Here is a 23702-nt window from a genome sequence, read left to right on the forward strand (position 1 = left end):
TTTTTTTGCTTTTAGGCAAAAACCAAAATACCATTTTCAGCAGCTCAACATTTGGTTTAATATTTTTATTTGTAAATGTCACTTGTAAATACACTTTTTTAAATATAAACATAAAACTTACATTTTATCAATTAGACATTTAAAAAACAAAAAGAAAAAAAGGAACAGTCATAAAAATAATAATTAAACTAAATATAAACATGGATTTCCCCAACAAACCACCCACCAGCGCAATCAAATGGTAAAAGTAGGTACTAAAGGCATAAAGGCATTCATTTTGATCACTAGCTTGTAGAAAGGAAATAATGGCAGTTTCCACTTAGTGGTACGGTATGTTTCGGTACACTTTTATGGCCGTTTCCACTGTCAAAAGATACCTAAAATCGAACCGTACCGTACCACTTTTTGGATACCCTTTTGAAAATGTACCTAGCACGACAAAAGGGTACCAAAAAGCGTAGCTGAACGCTATTGGTTATTTGAAATAACTAACTTTTTGAGCTCATGATAATAACATGTGAATGATTACTAAACTGCTTCTGACATCTGATCCATTCAGAAACGAACAAATGCAAAGTGTGAAGCTCAAAAAAACAAAGGAGAAGTCGGAAGAAACAAAGGAACGAATTGTTTCAGAAACCTAAAACATGAACAAACTGCCATGTTTAACTATTATCAACACCTTTTGGACTATTATAAACTCAGAATGACGGAATTACTTTCTAACAGAGGTTACATGTGCTGGTAAAGATTAAAGATACAGATGAGAGGTTTGCACTGACTGGGCTATATGTTGCGTGTTGTTCTGAAGCCAAAGAAGGACTAAATGTGTGTTGTGTGTAGTTTTTCTGTAATTGTTAATATATCAGAGACTGTAAGGGTCTGTTTATGTTCATATATGTTGCGTTTATTTATTTATTAGATATAATTGCAGACGATACAGTAGGCTATTTTGCACATCAGTTGCTGTTATTGCAGTTATAATCCAATCCTGTTTAAAGAAAGTCTAGTAATGACAATTTATACAAAAGTATTTATACCATTGGTACCATTTTGGCAGTGGGAATGCAAGCCTGATAAAGGTGAACCGTACCATCCCATTCCGAATTGTACCACTCAGTGGAAATGGCCCATAAAAGGGGACAAAAATTTTTAAATAAAACCTTGTCTATTAAGGTATACCAGATATGTTTGTAAAAGGATATGTTTTTTGGCAGAGACCAACCCATTTGAATCAAACTGTTGTTGTACCCGTGTAAGTCTCAAAAATTCTTAGGAAACTACTAATATAATTAATATAAGTTCTGGTTCAATCAGAATGTCTAATGTCTCTAAAAAAAACTTGAATTATTTCGTTCAACTCGTTCAAAAACTGACATTCGTCACACAATAGCGAAACTTCTGGGAACATTTTATTCCGTTTACACTTGGAATAATGAAGGGAGCTCAACATTTGGTGCATCTCTAATTGTGTCTCCATATTGGTGCGGCCACAAAATTGAAACAAAACTCAGTGTAATGTTATATTTCAGGGCTTGATCAATCAGAGACTGCTACGCAACAGACCATCAGCCTTTGTTTTCAAAAGTCTGCATTAAAAGGGGTTTTAAACTAAAATAGGGTCTGAAGCATTTCCAAAAGTCTCCTTTCTTAAGGATATAAAACTACAGAATAATGTGGACGCCAGGGATATCCTTACCAAATGCTGTGCTTTTCGAAACCAAACTGTCCTAGTGTAAACCTAGGCCGAGTTGAGGAAGAGAAGTCATTTGAAGTCAGAAATGGCTGGGGTCACACAGGCCCCCTGGGCTCTTATTTCAAAGCCCAATTAAAGCCTGAGCCCCTCTCAGTGTGAGGCCTCAGTTATCTGGAAGGAAGTCCACCTTCTATTGTGCGTTTTGAAAAAGCACGCGGCAGGCCACTGGAAAAAGTTGATCCTGAAACAATAGATCTAAAGCTGTGAGAGGACCTCCGTGTTGTGACAAGCCCCTGGATCATTTGTTTTGTGTGTGAGAGATGGACTCTGGGGTCAGCCGGACTCTCAGCTGGGGTCGGCATTATTTAAGCAGTGACACATGGCTATAAAACAACTACTTTCTGCTAGAGAAACTAGAGGCTGGAGGAAAAAAGAGAAAGACAAGTAAAGAAGAATGGAAAGCACAGGCATAATGCAACTAACCTGTTTGATGGCCGTCACTGTGATGACAAAAAACAGAGGTAAACCACTGGTAACAGGGCTGGTCGGGGTATCAACAATCACCTGCAGGCAGACACACAAATATATATTGTTAAAACAGCTTGATTACAGAATGAAATTCAAATGGATGTGTAGAAAGTCATTTTTGTTAAGGAAACCCATTGCACTTTCAGAGAGCTGAAATGTGATGCTGGCATCTGTTGGCACTTATTTTAGTTGTACTGTTCAACATGTCGGTAACTTTTAGCTATCTGTTACCTATTCCTGTGGGTGTATTTGCCTCTATATCAACAGTATTTTGTGGATAGTTGCATCATGTTCCTTCCTGCCAAGTATCATGAAAAAACTTTACATTGTAAAAACTTTGCACAGAAAGGGTGGTAGGCGACAGTGTCACACTACTCTCGTCAACATGTACACAAACGAAAAGTTTGGGCTTGGTGAGATTTTATTTTATTTATTTAAATTTAAATAATTATTTTATACCTTCCAGATTAATCATCAACATTTAAGAAACCACTTGAAACCATTTGAGACCACGGTTTCTGTTAAACAGAAATTTGGGGAAAAAAACTACAAAAAACTATTCAGACCACACATTATTTTTTAGAAAATAAATTCTCTAAATGACAATATCTTTATTAGAAATGATGAAGAAATATTAGAAAATGACCCATATAGAATAAAACAAACATTAACGTTAACATTTACCCTAATCCATGCATAATGAATCCAGAAAACATATACAAGTGGGCTTATTTTGGGTGTACTCACACTAGGCACAATCTCCGTACAATAGAGATTGCTTTAGTTATATTGTTTTGTATTATATTAAGTTGTTTGGGATGCTGTGACACACAGTCAAATCTTTTGCTGAACAGATTTGATCCTAATTAATGTATATGAAAGCAAGGTTAAAAGGTTATATATTTAGATTTTTTATTAGTTTTAGTTTCTATTTCGTTTTGACTTTTTGTTTTCAAATTCAGTTAGTTTTAATTAGCTTTTAGAAGGAGATATTTACTAGTTTTATTAGTTTCTATATTTTGAAAGGACTTTTTAGTTTTTATTAGTTTCAGTGTTAGTTTTAGTTTTTTTTTTTTCTAAATAAGGATATTTGTTAGGTGCAAGATTCAAAATCAATAGTATAAATATTGTATAATAAAAACTCAGCCATACATTTTTTGAAACCTGTATTTAGAGGACACATGAACACTATCATCTACCACTACCATCTAACCATCCTCAAATTCAAATACAACAGCCCACAAGATAGCAGCCTTAAGTAAAATATGTGTGCAAGGCTGCTCTGAGATTAGATATACAGTAGTGGGAAGTTCAGATTTTTAACGCGGATATTAGGACATACCAAAATTATGTAGTCAGCAATAGTAATTTCAGTCAGTTAAAACATCACGATGATCTGAAAAATGTCTTACAGTAAAGTTTTGCAACCTAACTGAAGCACGATTGAAATATATACGTTTGTTCACCAGATCCTCTCATTTAAGCCCTCGGATTACCCGCGGTGCAGTTGTTCAAGTTTAGTTCAGCCACAGCAGGCTGTCATGTACTGTTTGTTCGGTTCGCTGAGTCACGCATGCGCAGTATTATCGGTTCACTGCTTCTCAAATTTGATCTCAGTGTAACGTTACTGTTCTAATTACTGAATAAGAGTATATGTTGGACTATTTCGAGTCAGAGGTTGGTATTAGGCTTGTTAAAAAAGTAAGTAGTTTGTGGATAAGTGCTTACTGGAGACGCGAATAGTTTCAAATGATTCAGTTCATTTTGGTGAACTTGTTCAACCAGTTCACTTAGAAGATCCGGTTAAAAAGATTCGTTCACGATCGCGATACAGAAATAAAACCCATTTTTAGCAACAAATGTGTTAAAGTAATAGTTTTAAGTGCCTGTAATGCTGTCATCGTGCTGCTGTCATGTCCACTTCTTGTTTTTGTCACAGGAGCAACAGCGATGACTGAGTGGAGGAGAACCGGCTCGATGGCAGCAGGATTACCGGACGGTTCAAACCAGGTGCCGGACGGTTCAAACACCTGCAGCGTGAATTAGATTTACTTTCAAACGGCTTACAGTAAGATCTTGTATTAAATACATTTACAAATACGAAAACGAAGGAGGTTTTTGCTATAATTTTAGCTAGTTTCAGTTAGTTTTGTCTGTACACAATACAGTTTCAGTTAGTTCTAGTTTTTTTTTTTTTTAAACTCTCATTTTTATTTTTATTTCAGGTAACGACAATGATTTAAAATTTTTATTTTCATTTTTTTGTTCGTTTTCGTTAACTATAATAACTTTGCATGAAAGTCATCATGGTGCACGCATTAAGAGGTTTGCTGAAAGGTTATAGTTAACGAAAACTAATGAAAAAACAAAAACTAGAATTGATAAAACATTTTCGTTAAATGAAATGAAAATGAAAACGAGAGCTTTTTAAAAAACTAGAACTGACTGAAACTGTATTGTGTTCATTCATTCATTCATATATTCCTTTTCTTTTCGGCTTAGTCCCTTTATTAATCCGGGGTCGCTACAGCGGAATGATCCGCCAACTTATCCAGCTTATGTGTTCATACAAAACTAACTGAAACTAATTAAAATTGTAGCAAAAAGGTACTTCGTTTGTGTCTTTGTAAATGTATTTAATACATAAAGTTTTTAGAAGTAAATCTATTTACTTTGCGATGTCAGGTGTTTGAGCCGTATGGCACATCTGAGTCTGGGTCTATGGCTCATGTGACAAAACCAACTGGACATGACAGCAGCACGGTGACAGAATTAAATACGACCTGAGCGGACACTTAAAAGTATTATTTAAATCCAATAATGGGTTTATTTCTGTATCAGTGATCGGCAAAAAATTATTCTTTTCAACAGGATTTTCTAAGTGAACCGGTTGAATTAGTTCACCAAATCGAACTGAATTATTTAAAATGATTTGCGTCTCCAGTAAGCACTTATCCACAAAGACTTTTTGACATGCCTGATAGTCCCCTCTGACTCGAAATAAACCAATTTCCAGAGTTATTCGGTTATTAGAACAGTACACAGAGATCGGATTTGAGAACGGGTGAACTAATAATAATGCACATGTGTGATTCAGTGAACCGAACACAAACATTACATGACAGCCTGCTGTGACTGAACTAAACTTGAACAACTGCAGCGCGGGTAAAATCTGGTGAAGAAACGCAAGTTTATTTCACAACAGAAAGTCGGAACGGAGTTAAAATAAGTGAATTGTGCTTCAGTTGGATTGCAAAATGTAATTGTAATAAACTTTTCAGATCATGCTGATGTTTTAACAGACTGAAATTATGATTTCTGACTACATATTATTGTTATGTTGAGTCCAAACATAGGTGGATTGTCACAAAAGATCTGGTTCATGGAAAAGATCAAAACTTTCCATCACTACTGTGTATCTAACCCCAGAAGCAGCCTTGCACACATATTGAAGGCTGCTATCTTGTGGACTGTTGTATTTGAATTTGAGGATGGGTAGATGGAAGTGGTCATGTGTCCTCTGAATACAGGATTCAAAAAATACACCTCTGGTTGAGTTATTATACAATATTCTGATAATTTTGTATCTTGCACCCAACAATATCCTAATTTATAAAAAAAAATAAATAAATAAAAAATAAAACTAATGCTGAAACTGAAACTAATAAAAACTAAACTAAAACTAAGCCATTTCAAAATATAAAAACTAATCAAAACAAGTAAATCTACCTCTAAAACTAATTAAAACTAACTGAATTCGAAAACAAAAAAGTCAAAATGAAATAAAAACTAATGAAAAATCCAAAACTATTATAACCTTGGTTTGCTGAAGGTGGAAGCTGATGTGCAGTGGGCATCTTAAATAAACTATGACGGTTCACATTCATTGAAAAATAAGAATGATTAATAAATCCATATGAAACCATCCCTTAAAAGTGACATTGTGTCTTTAGTTTTTTCACTCAGGCACCCTTTGCACTCAAACTGCAAGTGTAACGCGCCAAAACCCAACAGAACCGTGGTGTGGCACACCTCTTCCAACTGGGCCAGTGTCATCCAACTAAACCGCGCCCAGGAAATGGAGGTCAAACGGGTGGTTTTATAGCCTAGTGTGAGTAAAGCCTTTATTTTTTGCTGTTTGTGTGACAGCTGAACTGGTTTCCACCTTCTATGAACATATATTTTCATCTACCTGATCAGAAGTGTTAACCAAAACGGATACTAAGGAAACCCCGCCAAAAGCAGCAAATGAACAGGAAAACCACGTGTCACATCTTAACCAGTGATATCATGCATGATCCAAATGCCACAAACACCTGTCTAACTGTCACACACTAGAGGGTACAAACCACTGGGTGTATTTATACGCACTCTCTGTTTCTGTATGCTGTTTGTCGAACAGACAAATAGGATGGGTTGTTAAGTCAAGATCACAGAGGTGTGACCATTTGGTTTCTGCCAAAACAAAACACACTGCATCTCCCTCACACACACACACACAGAGGAACTCAGCAGGGTCTGGCTGAAAGAGGCTAGTGCAAAAAAACAAACACACACGTAGACGCCACAGTGAGGAATGGCATCTTCACTGCAGGAAAAAAAAAAGATGGCGTGTGTTGTGCATTGGTGCCAAACTTCCTGTGGGGAGAGAGTGTAAAGCCGGCAGGACTTCAGAAGGTGAAAGCCCATCTCAAACCAGCAGCATTTCAGCTCACAGCTAATAATCCCCATCATCCTGATCACACACACACACAAACACCACAAAGTGCTCTCAGCCATCAGCCCAGTCTGAGACCAAATAATCCCAAACAACCAATCTGAAATGTCCACACACATTTAATTTTAGACGTCATCTAAAGTGCTTTGCAATCCGGCCAATCGTGCAACTTCCCCCTCTTCATGCCACACACAATCTTACTTAACAGCTACAAATTCCAGCTCGCAGATAAAAACAAATTCACTCCGGCATCTTTAAATCCTGGCCTTCGAATTATGCTTAAACCCCATGCAACATGGTGAGAAATGAGCATCATGTGTGTGTGTGCTGTGCATGCATGTTCTCAGATCTTTCAGTATTGTCTGATGATGCGTTAAACAGCTCTCAGTCGCCAGGTGTCTGTTGACAGCTGTTTAGCGGCGGCGCCGTCAGGAACAGAAAGTGGAAGGAAAGAAAGAGGGCTTTTCCTGCTAACACAAATCAAAAATGTCAATTCTACCTGAACCTGGACCACTTATGCAGCACATAAAAGATGATGTTTTCAGAATGCCCTTCTTCAGTTTTTTGATCTATTTATTCTCATTTATTTTATTTTAATGTATTTATGTCAATTCATAGTTTACATGGTGTCTACAGAGTTTCACAAGTTAAATTTAAGACTTTTTTTAAATAATGAAATTTCCACCATTAAAAATCTCACTGATGAGCATGAAGACTGCTAATCGATTTGTCTGACATGAAAACTAGCCTAAGCTAGACTAGTCATTGATAAAATGTAAATAAATCTTAATAGAAACATTGTGCGTCCTGTTTCTTGTGTTTTTGTTAATTCATAGGAATAAGACTAGTCTAGCAGTTTTTTTTAGTCTAGCAGCTCAGAGAGTTTTTTTTCATATATTTTCATTTCTATTTCACGAAATCAACTAGCAGTCTTCACTCATGCTCCACTGCAATAAATGCTAAATAATCTGCAAATGGGGTAAGCAAAATAATCCAGTTTTTCCTTTTGACATAAGATTATTTTGCTTACCCCATTGGCAGATTGTTTTGCTTGTTTTAAAGAAAAATCTCCCTTATTTTTAGCATATTATTTCTCAAAACAAGAAAATATGTTTTGCTTGTCTAGAAAATTTTGATATTTGGACTAGAAGACAAGACCAAAAAACTAAGTAAGAGAAGCATTTTATGCAGTGTCATCTGTGAGATTTTTTTTCATGGTAGAATTGCAAAACCATCATGTTTTTGGGTCTCCGGTATAAGACGATTGAAATGTTCTTTGAACAGTTATTAATTATCTGTTCAATCAACGTTAAAGCGAACGTGGCTACAGTACCACTGCCACTTAAAAATGGCCCGTTTTCACTGAGTAGCACGGTACGGTACACTTTTATGGCCGTTTCCACTGTCAAAATGCACCTAAAAGCAAACTGTACCATGCCACTTTTTGGGTACCCTTTGCAAAGGGTACCTAGCAAAAGGGTACCAAAAGGCGGAGCTAGACACACAGCTGAGCGCTATTGGTTTACACTGAAATGTCACTCATGCATATACATAAAGCAGAATGAAAACAAAAAAACCGAGACATTACATCGCATACTATATGCATATAATAGCAAGCCATGGTGGACCCGAGCTCAAACAAACTGTCTTGATGTACAGCCAAGAAGAACAAAATCTGCCGTGTCCAGTTTATGGCAAACGGTTTCACTTTCTCCAGAGAGCTCGCGATCGCTTGTGTGTGTGTCTATATTTGAAATAACGAAGTTCTTGAGCTGATGATAATAACTTGTGCATGATTATTGAAGTGCTTCTGACATCCGATCATTTCGGAAAATGGACAAACGTGAGAGGGAAGCGCGGAAAAACTAAGGAGTAGCCGGAAAAAAACAAAGCAGCAAATGATTCTTTCACCAGCCTAAACCATGAACAAACTGCCACAAGAGGTTACATGTGTTGGTGAAGATTAAAGATACAGATGAGAGGTTTGCACTGACTGGGCTATATGTTGCGTGTTGTTTTTGAAGCCAAATAAGGACTAAATGTATGCGGTGTGTGGTTTTTCTGTAATTGGTATCATACCGGATACTGTAAGGGGCTGTATGTGTTCATATATGTTGCGTTAATTTATTTATTTTATTTAATTGCAGACGTTACAGTGGGCTATCATTGATCTGCAGTTATAATCAAATCGTGTTCATATATGAAAGGTTAGTAATGAACATTAAGTAAGTACCTCTCAGTGGAAATGGGCCAAAAAAGACATAAACAGAGCTCTAGAAAGCTGCAGTTCTCTCTGACACCTACTGCGGGGAAAAAAAACTTTGTCGCTCTGTCTAATAATTGCAAATATTCCTTGGGTCCATCAGACTGAAGATATGTTTTTTATTGTGTGGTAATTAGACCAAAAGATTTATGACTTTAAAACTGAATTAAAGGCTTTATCAAACTTGTATTGTAAATATGTTTTAAAATGAGATTTTTGACATGTTAGAGCTTTTTTTTTAGAGCATGTTTTTTGCAAAAAAAAATGAAAGTGGTCAAATAAGATCTAGTCCATAATAAACTTAAATGCATGCAGCCAGTTTATACACAAACCAAATTTACACCTGCTTTCTTTATTAACTTCCTAAACTGAATTGCTTAAGTCAACAAGAGCAGGTATATTAAATAAGCATGGCTTACACTTGGCAACACTTCAACAGTGTAATCTGCTAAACAAACAAAAACACAGTGCTTCTGTTGATGGTGGTTTAGTAAAAACTGCCAAAAAAAAAGTCATCGAAAGCTGGCAAATACACTTGATATCACACAAAACAACTGGCTAAACAAAGTAGTCTCGATCCATTCACTTGGTTAGGCTTGCACCAAATAGTTTCAGTATCAATATCACATTTGCAATAGTTACATCATAGTTTATTTCACTTTTATCTTTGCTTCTATTTATTTATTGTGTTTATGCATGGTTCATTCCTCTACAGAATCATCCAGATCAGTCTAAATGAATGCATTCTTTCCAAATAAAGCTATTTAAGCAATGTGGTGAAATTGTATTCATACAGCAATACATATTGCAGAAAAACAAAATATCACAATGTAAGAATTTTCCAAGATTATGCAGCCCCATTTTTGAGTTTCGTTCTTCAGTTTAACATGAAAGAAGCTATATGAAAAATACAGGCAGCTGGCAACCACTAACTTTCACTCATAGTATTTTTTTCCTACTATAGAATTCGATGTGTGCCAGCAACCAGCATTCAAACCGTAATTCAACAGAAGAAATAACTCAAAGGTTTAAAACCACACGAGGGAAAATAAATGATCATTTTTGGGGTGATCTATCCCTTTAATGAACAGTTCAGTTGAGGTGAGGAACTTATCTGACCCAACGGACCAGTGAAGGAAGCCGTATCATAATTCATAACAGAAAATGTCTTACATAAAAAGCAGGAGTGTCTAGTTCTGTGAGTGAGCACATTAGTTATCACAGCTGAAAGCCAAGGAGAGCCTCATCCTGAGATGTTGTGCAACTGCTCTTTGTGGATTGCAAAAGTTCTTTTTCAGGCCAAGCCTTGATTCCAACTTTAACTAATTACACATTACTTTTATATGTATCACTTTGAATGCAAACAATGAAGCAATAAAGCAGAAGAACGAAAACAGTTCTGACTAATGACTGGACCCTTTTACTCACATGTGACTTGAATAAACATATTTTAAGGAGAAAATGCAATATTATGAGAAAGAAAATAATATTTTTTACTAAATTATTACCTGTGGCTGGTCTAGAGCAGGGGTGCCCAAACTCCTGGCCTGGAGGTCCTGGAGGGCTGGTGTCCTGCAGAGTTTAGCACCATCTTGCCTCAACACACCTACCAGGACATTTCTAGCAAGCCTACTAAGAGCTTGATTAGCCCAGGTGTGTCTGATTGGGGTTGGATCTAATCTATGCAGGACACCAGCCCTCCAAGACCGAGTTTGAAAACCCCTGGTCTAGAGTGACGTCCAGTTCAGGAACAAATCATTTGAACCATAGGTCTCAAACTGGATTCCTAGAGGACCGCAGCTAGAGGACAGCAACCCTAATCAAACACAGCTGATCCAACTAATCGAGGTGTTCAAGACTATGGCTGCGTCCGAAACCGCCTACCACTCAATAGGTACTGCATTTGAATTTAAATGTACTACTCAGCCGTTAGAAAAGTATGTTCTATACAGTATGAATGGGAGAAGTATGAATTGAATTCGTACTACATCCGTCACTTTGTCATGATCACGTGACCTACCTGCGTCAGTTGCGTCTCTTCTCACCCATTGATGAATTCTCTCGCGGGGCATCATGGGATAGCGCAGCGTGCATGGGATGCGCACTTCAGAATCTCGCTGGAAGTAGCAAGTCATCTGGGTACTTCTCACATACTGGTTTTCGAATTCTATGAATTCGGATATACTACTCGGCTCGCATACTGATTTTACCGTACTGTATGGTATGAAAGTATGCAGTTTCGGACGCAGCCTATGAGAGATTAAGCACGTGTGAGTTGGAGGTGGTTGGAGCTAAACTATGCAGAGCTGTGGCCCTCCAGGAATTGTGTTTAAGTCCACTGATTTGAACAGTCTCTTTTTAGAAAACTGGATGGACCCATTCCTTGAATGAGCCTAAACCATCAAAAATAGTCAGTAAGTAAGTATGTAAGTAAGTGCCAGTAACTATAGACCTTGACTTCACCTAAAAAAATCTGCAATGTTTTTCCGGGGGTGGGGGAGGGGGGGGTCACCTTCGTCTTGTATGGTTCATGGAAGAAAATAAAAGAAATATTAAAATTTTTTTAGTTTAAGTCCTAGTTTTGCAACAGCAAAATCTACATGTCTGAAAACACATTAAGAAGAAACCATTATCTGAATGAAAAAACATCAAATACAAGCTGTCACACAGGAAAATTAGCAACTGAAGTTCATGCATGGATTTCCAATGTAAATAATAAGATTACTTGTTTTTTATCACGTCTACAAAATATGTGTTGAAACAGTTTTTGACTAAATTAAACGTCATTGTTACAATCATTCAACACATAATGTGTATTAAAGAAATTTATCAAACAATTAACAAGTTATTGGGATACCCAAGGTGGAGGATTGATGAAGGTACTGTAGGGATTTTTACCTGCAGAGGTATTGAAACAGCTTGCCAGGGTTTCTGCAGTTTTCAAGTTAAATTTAAGACTTTTTAAGACTATTATGAATGAAATTTTAGACTTATTCAAGGCTAAAGGTTAAGGCTGGAAAGTATTTTCACTTGTCCTATCAGAAACGATTATAATTTAATATTAAAAACATAGGTCAGTATCCTCAGCAGTAAATAAATGGAGAACTTTTAAACAAATGTTACTGTAAGGAAAGTAATTGGGATTGTTGATGATTGTATGAGTGTTAATGGCCAGATTGGGTAGCTATAGATGAACAAAGGAAAATTAGGACCTGTTAAAAAAAAGGTTTAAGACCTACAACACAATGTCAGTAGATTTAAGACTTTTTGCCTAAAATTCAGCTTTTGAGATTTAAGACATTCTAAGACCCCGCAGATACCCTGGCTTGCCATGAAACCTAATTGGTCTAGCTAGCACATATAAATCACAAAATCAAGATGCGTTAGATCTTTTTCATCATTCCGTGAAGTCGTTTCTGCACGTTTATTGCCTTGAACTGAAAAGGGACTGGGTAGACTGTCTGCTATGGTCCATGCTTGTGGCACTGGCCAAATTAGCTTGTTTTAGTTACATGGTGCGGGAACTGTACTGGGACTTCAGCAAGATTTTTTTTTTTTTAATTGAAGATTCACTAAAGAATTTGCTGGAATATGAGAATTGATTTCACAGGTGTTCATTTTTTTCGTTTCGTCATACTGAATGTTGCGAGTTTGGTCCAGGCCATCAGTCTGGGTATTAAGTCTGATTTATACTTCTGTGTCAAGCACTCGCCTTGGCTGACGCGGACCTCTCAAAAATTGTAACTACACATCGCAACGACGCGCTACGCAAGGTCTTTTATTTGTCAGCTTGGTAGCGGTGACGAGTGTGGGCGATGCTGAGAGCTGCGAGCCCGATGGAGAAAGTGTTTACAAGTGTCGAGTCCCGTGAAGGAGCTCCAGATGGAAACTTTAGTTTTGTGTTTACCTTATGATTAAAGTTGTTGCATGTCTGCCGGTTCCTGCCTCAGAATGAGCAAGTTTCAGCTACTTCCCGCAAAGAAACTCGACACAGAGGAACATAACATAACTTACTGCCAGCTAGTGTTTCGGAAGTGTTACTGCAGAGCAACACAAACAGCATGCAGAAGTATAAATGCACAGCTACGCACAAGGCTTGCGCCACAGGTCACGCCGATCACTTCACGCAGAAGTATAAACCAGCATTTAGTCTTGCTGCCTTCAAAAGGATCTGCATTTTGTGCAAGGTATTCTGATCCTTTTGCAGTCAACTGAAAAGTATCTGACTACAATTATATAATTACAACACCTCAACAAAAGAAGTCAACTGTGCCATGCTAATTTGCTTACACCAAATATTTCTCTCATTATATTGACTTGAGCTTTTGAACACAGCAGCCAATCAGAGGTATTAGATTATCCATAGCAACCCCTGTTTTAGTGGCTGCCGCAGCACTTGAAAACTCTTGTCATGCTCCAGTTGATGGTGAGGATGTTAGGGCACCTGAGTACTTTTATAAAACAAAAGCACAAAAAAACTCCACATGAAGCACTGACAGACTCCTGTGAACACTAGCCCTGGTTTCCCTCGGGTCAGATGCGTTTCCTTCTTTCTCTCAGAGACTGACCCTTCTCTCTGCAGGAGCCAGGGCTGAGTCTGGGATTCGCTCAGCAGAAAGCTCTCTAATGCGCTCGTGGCTCCAGCGAGTGATGGATGTTGTGAGAGCCAGCGGTCCTTCGCATCATTTTTTTGATTTAATAAATTGATAAAAGGCCTATATAGATGGAGCCCACTGCAGCTTCCACTCGATTAAAAATATTAGGAGAGACACGGCCCAAATAAGTGCTGAGGACAGCCTGTCCTGCGCTTGCTTTGTGCTTTCTGTTTTTAATGCGCACACACACACACGCGCAATAAGAGTTTATTCCCCTGAATCACTCAGCAACAGACAGTGGCACTGATACAGTTCATCAGCGACTGTAATGAAATACAGTCAGTTCTCTGATGAAGTGCTGCCCCTTCATCGTTTTTACGCTCACACAAAACACCCCCACCCATCACTGCCAGACCCACCTCACTAGTTCCAGCACATAGACGCAAAACACCATTCATTTACCCGCCGCCTCAAGGGAGCCAATTCCCAAAGCCAGCGCTGAACACATCAGTTACCCCAGGAACACCTTACAAAGGCAGACACACTAAACACCAACACACATCGCAGTGAGAAAAGACGCCGCTGCTTAATTAGCTGCATGTGAACATGTGGCTCTGAGGAATCACAATTCAGTTTGTTCATTACTCCATGTCACTTGGTCTTAAAAAGGTTATTTATGGATACTGCAGATAAAAATACCTCAAACTAATTATTAAGCATTTTCACAACCTACACTGCCTGACCAAAGGTTTAGGAACAATAAATAATAACTTGACTTCTAGTTGATCATATATATATTATTTTACATAATATATGATCATGCCTTGAAGTCATCTGGAATGGCAAAGAAAGTGTTCTTGAAGGACTTTCAGAGTCAATCAAGATTCTTTGGATTCACCTTCAATGCCTCCTCCTTCATCTAACCCCAGACATGCACAATAATGTTCATGTTTGCTGACTGGACTGGCCAATCCTAGAGCACCTTGACCTTCTTTGCTTTGAACTTTGATGAGGAGGCTGGATTATGAAAAGGAGCGCACATACATATATGAGGAATTTGCCGTCTCCTGTGGTTTGTAATGTAATAGGCAGCACAAATGTCTTGATTTTTCAGGCTGTTGATGTTGCCATCCACTCTGCACACTTCTCACACGACCCCATACTGAATGTAACCCCAAACCATGACTGTTCCTTCACCAAACTTGACTGATTTCTATGAGAATCCTAGGTCTATACAGATTCCAATAGATTTTCTTCACCGTTTGCAACAGATGATTCATCGTAAAAACCTTTTTTTTTTTGTGACCTTCCACCACTTTTCCAAATGATCTACTAAAAGTCAAGTTATTATTTGTTGCTCTTACAATTGGGATCGACGACAAGACTTTTGTCAGGTAGTATATGTTTTAGGGGCAGGGTTATTCAGTAATAATAATCATAAAATTTTTTGCTTTTATTTACCACAAATTAAAAACTACAATAAATTAAAAACAATACACAATATTGTATGTTAAATTTTAAACAAATTTAACATACAGTATCAACATTAACGGTTTCGGTTAATAGTTATGTTATCACCAAAACCTGTGGGTCACAGTACTGTTCTGTTAGTCTATTCTAGTCACAAACACTGAAAATTAAAAATAGTAGAAGGAAAACGATGCAAATAATAACAATATGAAACTGCTGCATTTTCCACAATGCAAATTGCATTACTTTTCTGAAACATGCTGCAGCTACTTATAACCCAGTTTCATATGCTTTAAAAAAAATGTTGACACTTGTTGAGTTTTAATTTTAAGCACTGGGAGAAACTTAAAATCAAGTTATTTTCTGAAAAATATGGTAAGTGTATTATAAAGGTGGGCAGTACAAACTAAATTCAATTTCACAGTACGAGTTATTTTATTTCACAAAAACAATACATTTCACAATAAAATAATTAAATATGTAGGTATTCTGGAAAAAAACAACAAAAAATAGGTTTTATACAATAAGCATGAAAAGAACTTGACAACTTTATTGCTATTTTCCTTTTTATTTTGACCTTGCTAAATATGCACTACCTAACAAAAGTCTTGTCGTGGATCCCAATTGTAAGAGCAACAAATAATAACTTAGTTGATCGTTTGGATAAGTGGCAGAAGGTAGATTTTTCGGATGAATCATCAGATGAACTGCATCCCAATCATCACAAATAGTGCAGAAGACCTAGTGGAACCCTGGACCCAAGATTCTTATAGAAATCAGTCAAGTTTGGTTAAGGAAAAATCATGGTTTGGGGTTACATTCAGTATGGGGGTGTGCGAGACATATGGAGAGTGGATGGCAACATCAGCAGCCTGAGGTATCTAGACATTTGTGCTGCCCGTTACATTACAAACCACAGGAAAGGGCAAATTCTTCAGTAGGATAGCACTCCTTGTTATACTTCAGCCTCCACATCAAAGTTCCTACAAGCAAAGAAGGTCAAGGTGCTCCAGTATTGGCCAGCCCAGTCAGCAGAGATGAACATTATTGAGCATGTCTGGGGTAAGATGGAGGAGGCATTGAAGATGATTCCAAAGAATCTTGATGAACTCTGGGAGTCCTGCAAGAACACTTTCTTTGCTGTTATTAATAAGTTGTTTGAGTCATTGCAGAGATGTATGGATGCAGTCCTCCAAGCTCATGGGAGTCAAACACAATATTAATTCTGTTTCCACTGCACCATGACTTTATATTCTATACTGTACATTATTTCTGTTAAGTGACAAGACTTTCGTCTAAGCAAAGTCAGACCTTACTGTCCTAATTAAATAATAAAAAAAAAATCAAGTCATGATCATATTTTATTTTGGTGAAATAAGTGTAATCTAAAGGCCTTTGCCTTTCATATAAGCCACTTCTTAAGTGATCAACTAGTAGTCTAGTTATTATTTGTTGTTCCTAAAACTTGTATCGACGATAGGTTTGGGCGGTAATACGGTAATATGGTATACCGCGAGATCTAAAAATAGCAACGATGTCAGTTACAATACTGTTATAACATCATAAAAAACATTGCATTTAAATAGAAGACAAGTATTAAATAATAAATATTTTTATTTAATGCCTAAAAATGCGTATGCGTGATTGTCATCACGGGACAGTGTGGAGGAGAGAGAGAGAGAGGTGAGGTAAGATGGTGAGTCGCGCACCAAATGACCTGGTCTCGAAAAAGAACACAACCTCTGCGGTTTGGCAGTATTTCCGGTTTCGACCAAACTAGAAGGGAGACGTGGTAAATACGAACTAGAGGTCTTCATTCCTGCTGCTGTACTGCGGGAGCCGACCAGATTTCTTGCCGTGCGGGAATAAATTTCTGAATAAAGTGCGGGAGCAGTCGGTAACTCTGGTGTAATTTGAACGGGAGCGGGCACGCGATCTAACAATATTGCTCGAGCGTATTTATGTGTGTTTGTGTGTGTTTGTGTGTGTGTGTGTGTGTGTGAGAGAGCGTCCCCGCGCAGATCTCTAATACGAACAAGACAAACATGTGACCCCGAACCGAAGGTCGCATATACGGTATTCAGTTTCTGAATGGTTTCGGCACAAGCCAACAGTTTGGTGGCGCAGTCTGTATCATGATTTTTAATTATGCACGGTAATACCATATACTGAGGTAAAATAGATTCAACTTTATTGTCATTACACACGTACAAGTACAAGGCAACGAAATGCAAATAGGGAGGAGGTTTAACGGTAGCAAAATTTGGATACCGCCCAAGCCTAACAGGCGACAAGACTTTTGTCAGGTAGTGTAGTAAGGATGCACAACACTGTTTTTTATAAATTGATATTTTGTTCAATGGCTGATGTGATATCTTTTCTGTATGACCACTGAATGGGAGTTAGCCTCAGTCACTTATTTGCATGTCACAGTATACATGGAATAAAATCTATTATGGTTGCCATTCTAATCAATGGTAGCAATACATATAGATAGTAGTCAACATTTGAAGTTAATCTTAAAATATTTTCAATCATCTTCAGACCAGAACGGATGCTGTTTAACAGTTTTAGGACAACTTTGATGAAAGGTTTTGATTCACCTCAAATGTTGACTATTGTATTCCATCACACCAACCCTAGCATATCAAACAACTGTAGCAGTGTTTCAAGGACATTTCTGTTTAATTGTCCATGGTAAAGTGTTACTGTACAGTATGGTATGGTATGTTATGGTACCAGGTCAGCACTTAAGATCATGAAATCTAATATCTGGGTCTTTCATTTTGACCACTAGACGCCACAGCAGATGCACCCTGCTCCATTTTTAAAAGCACTACAGGCTGAAATGGGACTTGCATAGACATTTTGCCAAAATGCCTTCAAATAACTACAATTTTTAAGTAGATATTTTGTGCATCATCCAAGAAAAGTTTGATAAACAAGAGTGATTCAAACCTTGTGTGCTGTATCTAAATCCCTCACCTCTGTCTACAATGACTAAGACACAATCTCAAAAAACATCTCCTTTTCTCTTTCTCTCTATAATGTTAACTGGAGATTATACGCTATCGCCCTCTTTACGGTTACACACACTTCAACCCCCCTGAACACTGACTGCTTGTTAGCTCATCTGCATTCATTCACTCACACACAGGTATTTAGAACATTCCAGGCGAATGTGTGTCAAAATGTGCGTGTGTGTGTGAGCGAGCGAGATCCCCCTCGACTCCTCCTCTCCTTCTGTTCTCCTCTCTGCTCCCCTCCCATCTCTCTTTTCCCATCAGGACCCCAGCGAAAGGCACGCAGCGCTATTTATAGCACACTGGAGCTTTTTTATCAGTCAGTGTCTATTTGTGGCTCAAAAGAACTACAGAGGGCTTCCTGGCTGCTGACGTCAGCAGAGCTGTGCTGCAGAGGCGCACCGGGAGAAGGAGAGAAGGGGGAGAACAAAGAGATGAGGAAAACTGTGGGGGCGAGAGCAACACACACACATACACACACACACACACACACAAAAAATGGCAGAATGAAGAGACGGTGCGTTTGCAATGGGCCTCGGGAGAGAACGGAGCGCCTCTATTTGGAGGATGGTAATTTAAGTGCGGGTCTTGTGTGACAGGCACGCGTGTGTATGTGTGTGTCTCCCTCATGCTGTTATAATAGTGGGCTGCGTGGGGAGAGCTAGTCAGAGAGGATGAGGAGCCCCTCCAGAGAAAAGCAGGATTAGTGGAGACATGCCAGACGCATGCCAGAACCGGGAACACCTCTCACACACACACACACGCACAGATCATGTCACAACATGGATGCACATGCAGGGCTTGCAAAATTTCTAAATCCCTGGTAGTCTTTCAGACAGGCACTCATCAGTTTTTGCTAGCCCCAAAAAAATTCAAGTCCCCAAATAAAAAAGAAATTATTTAATAAATAAAAAGAAATACATACACTTACTGAATAATAAAAAATAGAGTGGCATTTTAGGCACAAATATAATTTTTGAAAATAAACAAAATTAACTATTTTTTTACATCTTTATTCATTTAAAAAATTTTAATTGTCCCTGAAAATAAATCATGTGATATTTATTGTTTTTTATTTATTGTTTACTTTATAGCTTTTTTTGTTGTTGTTGTTTTTAACAAAACCAGTTAGTGCAAATGCTAATTTAAATAGTGTCTCATTGATGAATGAAAATTACATAAAACATAACACTTTTTTATGAGAGAATGCAAAAGCATTAAAATATGCTAGATTTTTCCTCCCATTACAAAAGTCTGACGAGCAGGGTGGATTCATTTTTGGTAGACTGACTGAAAAACATAATAGCCCCAGGACGTCGGGCTACTAATTTTGCCAGCCCTGACATGAGGCGTACTGAGGCATGCACTCATGTATTATTTATATTGTAGATAACTTAATGCTTTATAATATAAAGTCAGCATTTAAAGTAGGGCTGCACGATATGTAGGGATGTCCCGATCAGGTTTTTTTGCCCTCGAGTCTGAGTCCGAGTCATTTGATTTTGAGTATCTACCGATACCGAAACACGATCAGATACTTCTATAATACATTAAAAAAAAGAATAAAGAAGAGCGAAAAAAAACAGATCCAACATGTTCCTGTTTTTTTGTTTATTTTTTTTTTATTTCACCTTATTTTAACATTCAACAACTCTGTTAACAAACTGAGCACTTCTGTGAGATAGCTTGAACAATCAAGTAATATCAATTCTTCATCAATATAAAAAAGTCTAATAAAAAACAAATAGCACCTCAACTAAAATTACCCGGCAGATAATTCAGAGTTTGCATATCTCACAGTTTGCTATGGCAATGTTGTCGTCATCAACTTTGTAATGTCTCCAGAACGCAGACATACTCGCACTTTCCGCTTCAAGCTGCTTCCATGTTCTACTTTGCCGTCATTTAACCAATAGCGCTTCTGCAACAAGGTGATGTCATGCCGCACACGTTGCTTTTTCTGTGTAAATTCAAGAAAGAAGTCTAACTCTGTGCCACCGCATAACTATAGAGGTGTTAAAAAATTATGAAAAAAAAAAAAATAATAATAATAATAATAATATTTTTTTATATATATAGGGAGGTAACATCAGATTCTGATCGAGTGTGATCTGGCCCGATTATTTATATATATATATATATATATATATATATATATATAGGGAGGTAACATCAGATTCTGATCGAGTGTGATCTGGATTTCAGATCATGAAAAATCTGACATTGCAATATTTTGGTTTTCTGCAATGTATACATTGCAACATGAACACAATTTCACCAGATGGCTTGAATATCTCTATTTGGGGAAAAAATAATTAATGTAGATTAGTGTGATTTTGTAAGGGTGTGAATCATGTATAAAAATAAGCAACAAATTGCAAGCAAGAATAACTACAACAGAGCAAAGAAAAACGTTAAACAAACAGTGCTTTAGGGTTTTCCGGAGAGCCAAACAGTATTCAGGTACAGAAATTCAATCATGATAATAATTCTGTATGGTCTTCATTGTGTTAATAATTCAGTCAAATTATTTTTAATTAAAGTTACTAATATTCTACATTTCTGCTTAAACACTCCCTTGAAAAGCCTTTAAAACACATACAAATGAGAACTTTTTACTCTGTTATGCTTATACTCTGCAATGACTCCACAAATCTCATGTATTCTCAATTTCTGATCAACTGTAATACCAACTTAACATTGCATATGCTGCGATGTGACTAGGGATGTAATGATTCACCGTGAGCCGGTTGAAAATCGGTTAAAATATGTGACAATTCAAATCTATAGAAATGCTGAACGAATCGCGATAAATGTTTTGAACAGAAGAGGGTGGTGTGTTTATAGGCACAAACTACCATCTCAGTCCTCAGTGAAAGAGTTTTTTCATCAGAAGGGGACATTGTAAATGTAGAAAGATCTCAGCTTATGCCAGAAAACATAAACATTCTGATATTTCTTTCAAAAAATATATGCCAAATCCCAGCACAGTCACAGTTTGAGTTTATATTAAAGAGCCTTCTTTAATTTGTATTGTTCATTTCTGATTTGGAATTTACCTAAATTTGTAATTTAGGTGCACAGTCAAAGTTTTAGTTTGTTTGTATTAATGAGTCATCTTTAGTTTGAATTATTCATTTTTTTATTTGTTTTTTGTTTTAAAATTGCAATTTAAAGATTTTATTTTGTAAAATAAAATAAAAAAACATTACAGTACAGCATTTCAGAAAAAATTAATGGACACTTGTTAACCTTAAATTTGTCTTAAAAATTTGTATTAAAAACCATGACAAAATAGTGTATCGTGAGATTAGTATCGTGAATCATATTGCATCATGAGTCAGATGAATCGTTACATCCCTAGATGCGACTACTGTGGACACACACATTGCAATATTCTTAAAGCACTACAGGCTGAAATGGGACTGGCAGTACATTTTGCCAAAATACCTTCAAATACAATTCTTAAGAAATAAATGTAAGATATTTTAAGCATCAAGTTTGATAAAGTAATGATGATTCATACCGTATGTGCTGTATTTAAATCCCCCACTTCTGTCTACAATGACTAAGACATAATCTTAAAAACATCTTCTTTTCTCATTCTCTACAATTTATTCTCTGTAGGTTATACTTTGCAATGACTCCACACATCTCATGTATTCTCAATTGTTGATCAACTATAATCCCAACTCAACATTGCATATCCTGTGATGTGACTATTGTGGACACACTTTGCGATATCTATGCTAATATTAACAGCCTACTTTAAAGTACTTTATTGTGTGGAGATGGTCCGATTGAACAACTGGAGATAGTCATTGGCTGATAATCGCATTCTATAATTAGACTGAGCTCATGAATCAATTGCAATTTTACATTAAAAAACAGAGGGTTTGAAAAGAGCAGGGATTGAAAGATACCAAAATGAACAATAATGCTCTACAAATTCAAAATAAAGGGACAAAAAAATACTCTTGTAGAGTTAAATCAAACTATTATAGCTGATGCTGTGAAAAGAAATTAAGAGAGACAATTCACAGTATTACTTTTACAATTGTAAACACTCAAATCTCAGATTCAGCATCTTTTCTTATACTCTTTCCTTTGCAGAGCTGCACATTATAACTGATCACACTCGTTTCTGTTGAGCTTATGAACGCAGAGGTATTGGATTAGCCACAGCAGAAGAGTGCCTACGCTCACTGACTAAACTCTCCACACTTGCTAATTGTTTTTATCATAAACAACAAAGCGTTAAAACATTGCAAGAGATATATTTTGCAGCTTGAGTGATTATAGCAGATGTGTTTGCATAACTTACAGTACGAGAAACTAGCACACCAACGTTTTTCTGTATAGCTAGAATACATGACATACTATGATTGCACGATATTGGAAAAATGTAACATCGCACTTTCGGCAATATTTATTGCGATATAAATACAATTTCACCAAATAATTTGATATCTCTGTTTGGAAAGCGTTATAATGTTTCTGCCATGGAAGTGCATCGCCATAAAAATCTAATAAGCAATCTACAAATACAATAAAGAAAAAGATACAATTGAAATAAACAGAGTTTTATCATTTTCCAAGTCTAATAGTAATCAGGTAAAGTAATTTAATAATAAAAATAAACCTAATTCAGTAAAATGAATCACTCTTAAAGTTAGAAATGCTACAATTTCTTATGCCTGAATGCTTTTAAAATAAATATCCAATCACAGGCATCAAAAACAAACTCAACATTGCATATACTGCGATGTGACCATTGCGAATGATCACATTGCGATATTGATGCTGAAACGATATATAGTGCTGACCTATATGACAAACTGTTTTTCTTTTCACAAATGAACCATGTTTCTGCTTGTTTTGGTTGTCAATCACATTTCTGACACGGTTTTAATAAGTTAAGTTTAGATTTAAAAACTGAAAAACTGTCTTTTAGACACTTTAATCAGCAGAGTATCATTTTTTAGCCCAGTTTTACAGACCTACAAAAAGTTAATTGACATTTTATTAATTCTATTTTAATTCATTATTTTTTATATTACTAAAAGTTGTGCAGACAGCTTAAATATCACTTATATGAAGCTTAAATAATCATGATCCGCGTAAGCCAATACACATACAGTATATAGTGTTTTTACTTTAGCAGTCAGACTTGTGACTCATTGATCCCAGTTGTATGAACAACAAATAATAACTTGACTTTTAGCTGATCATTTGGAAAAGTGACAGAAGGTAGATTTTTCTGATGAATGATTTGTTGAACTCATGTTTTGAAAATCATGGTTTGGGGTTACACTTGAAACGAAGGCATGCGAGAAATCTGCAGAGTGGATGGCAACATCAACTGTCTGAGGTATCAAGACATTTGTGCTGCCCATTACATTACAAGCCA

The 23702-nt window shown here is 36.8% G+C and overlaps 1 protein-coding gene across 4 annotated transcripts in view; it reads right to left on the reverse strand.

Annotated features, from left to right (window-relative positions):
* The window catches only part of atp11c (ATPase phospholipid transporting 11C), a 129280-nt gene that overhangs the window by 50766 nt on the left and 54812 nt on the right, over positions 1–23702 (reverse strand). For all 4 annotated transcript variants that reach the window (XM_056472579.1, XM_056472577.1, XM_056472575.1 and 1 more), the window contains exon 4: positions 2180–2260. In XM_056472579.1, coding sequence (XP_056328554.1) covers positions 2180–2260 — 81 coding nt within the window. The remainder of the gene's footprint in view (positions 1–2179; positions 2261–23702) is intronic.

The sequence above is a fragment of the Danio aesculapii genome, chromosome 14, assembly GCF_903798145.1.
Source record: "Danio aesculapii chromosome 14, fDanAes4.1, whole genome shotgun sequence".
NCBI lineage: Eukaryota > Metazoa > Chordata > Actinopteri > Cypriniformes > Danionidae > Danio > Danio aesculapii.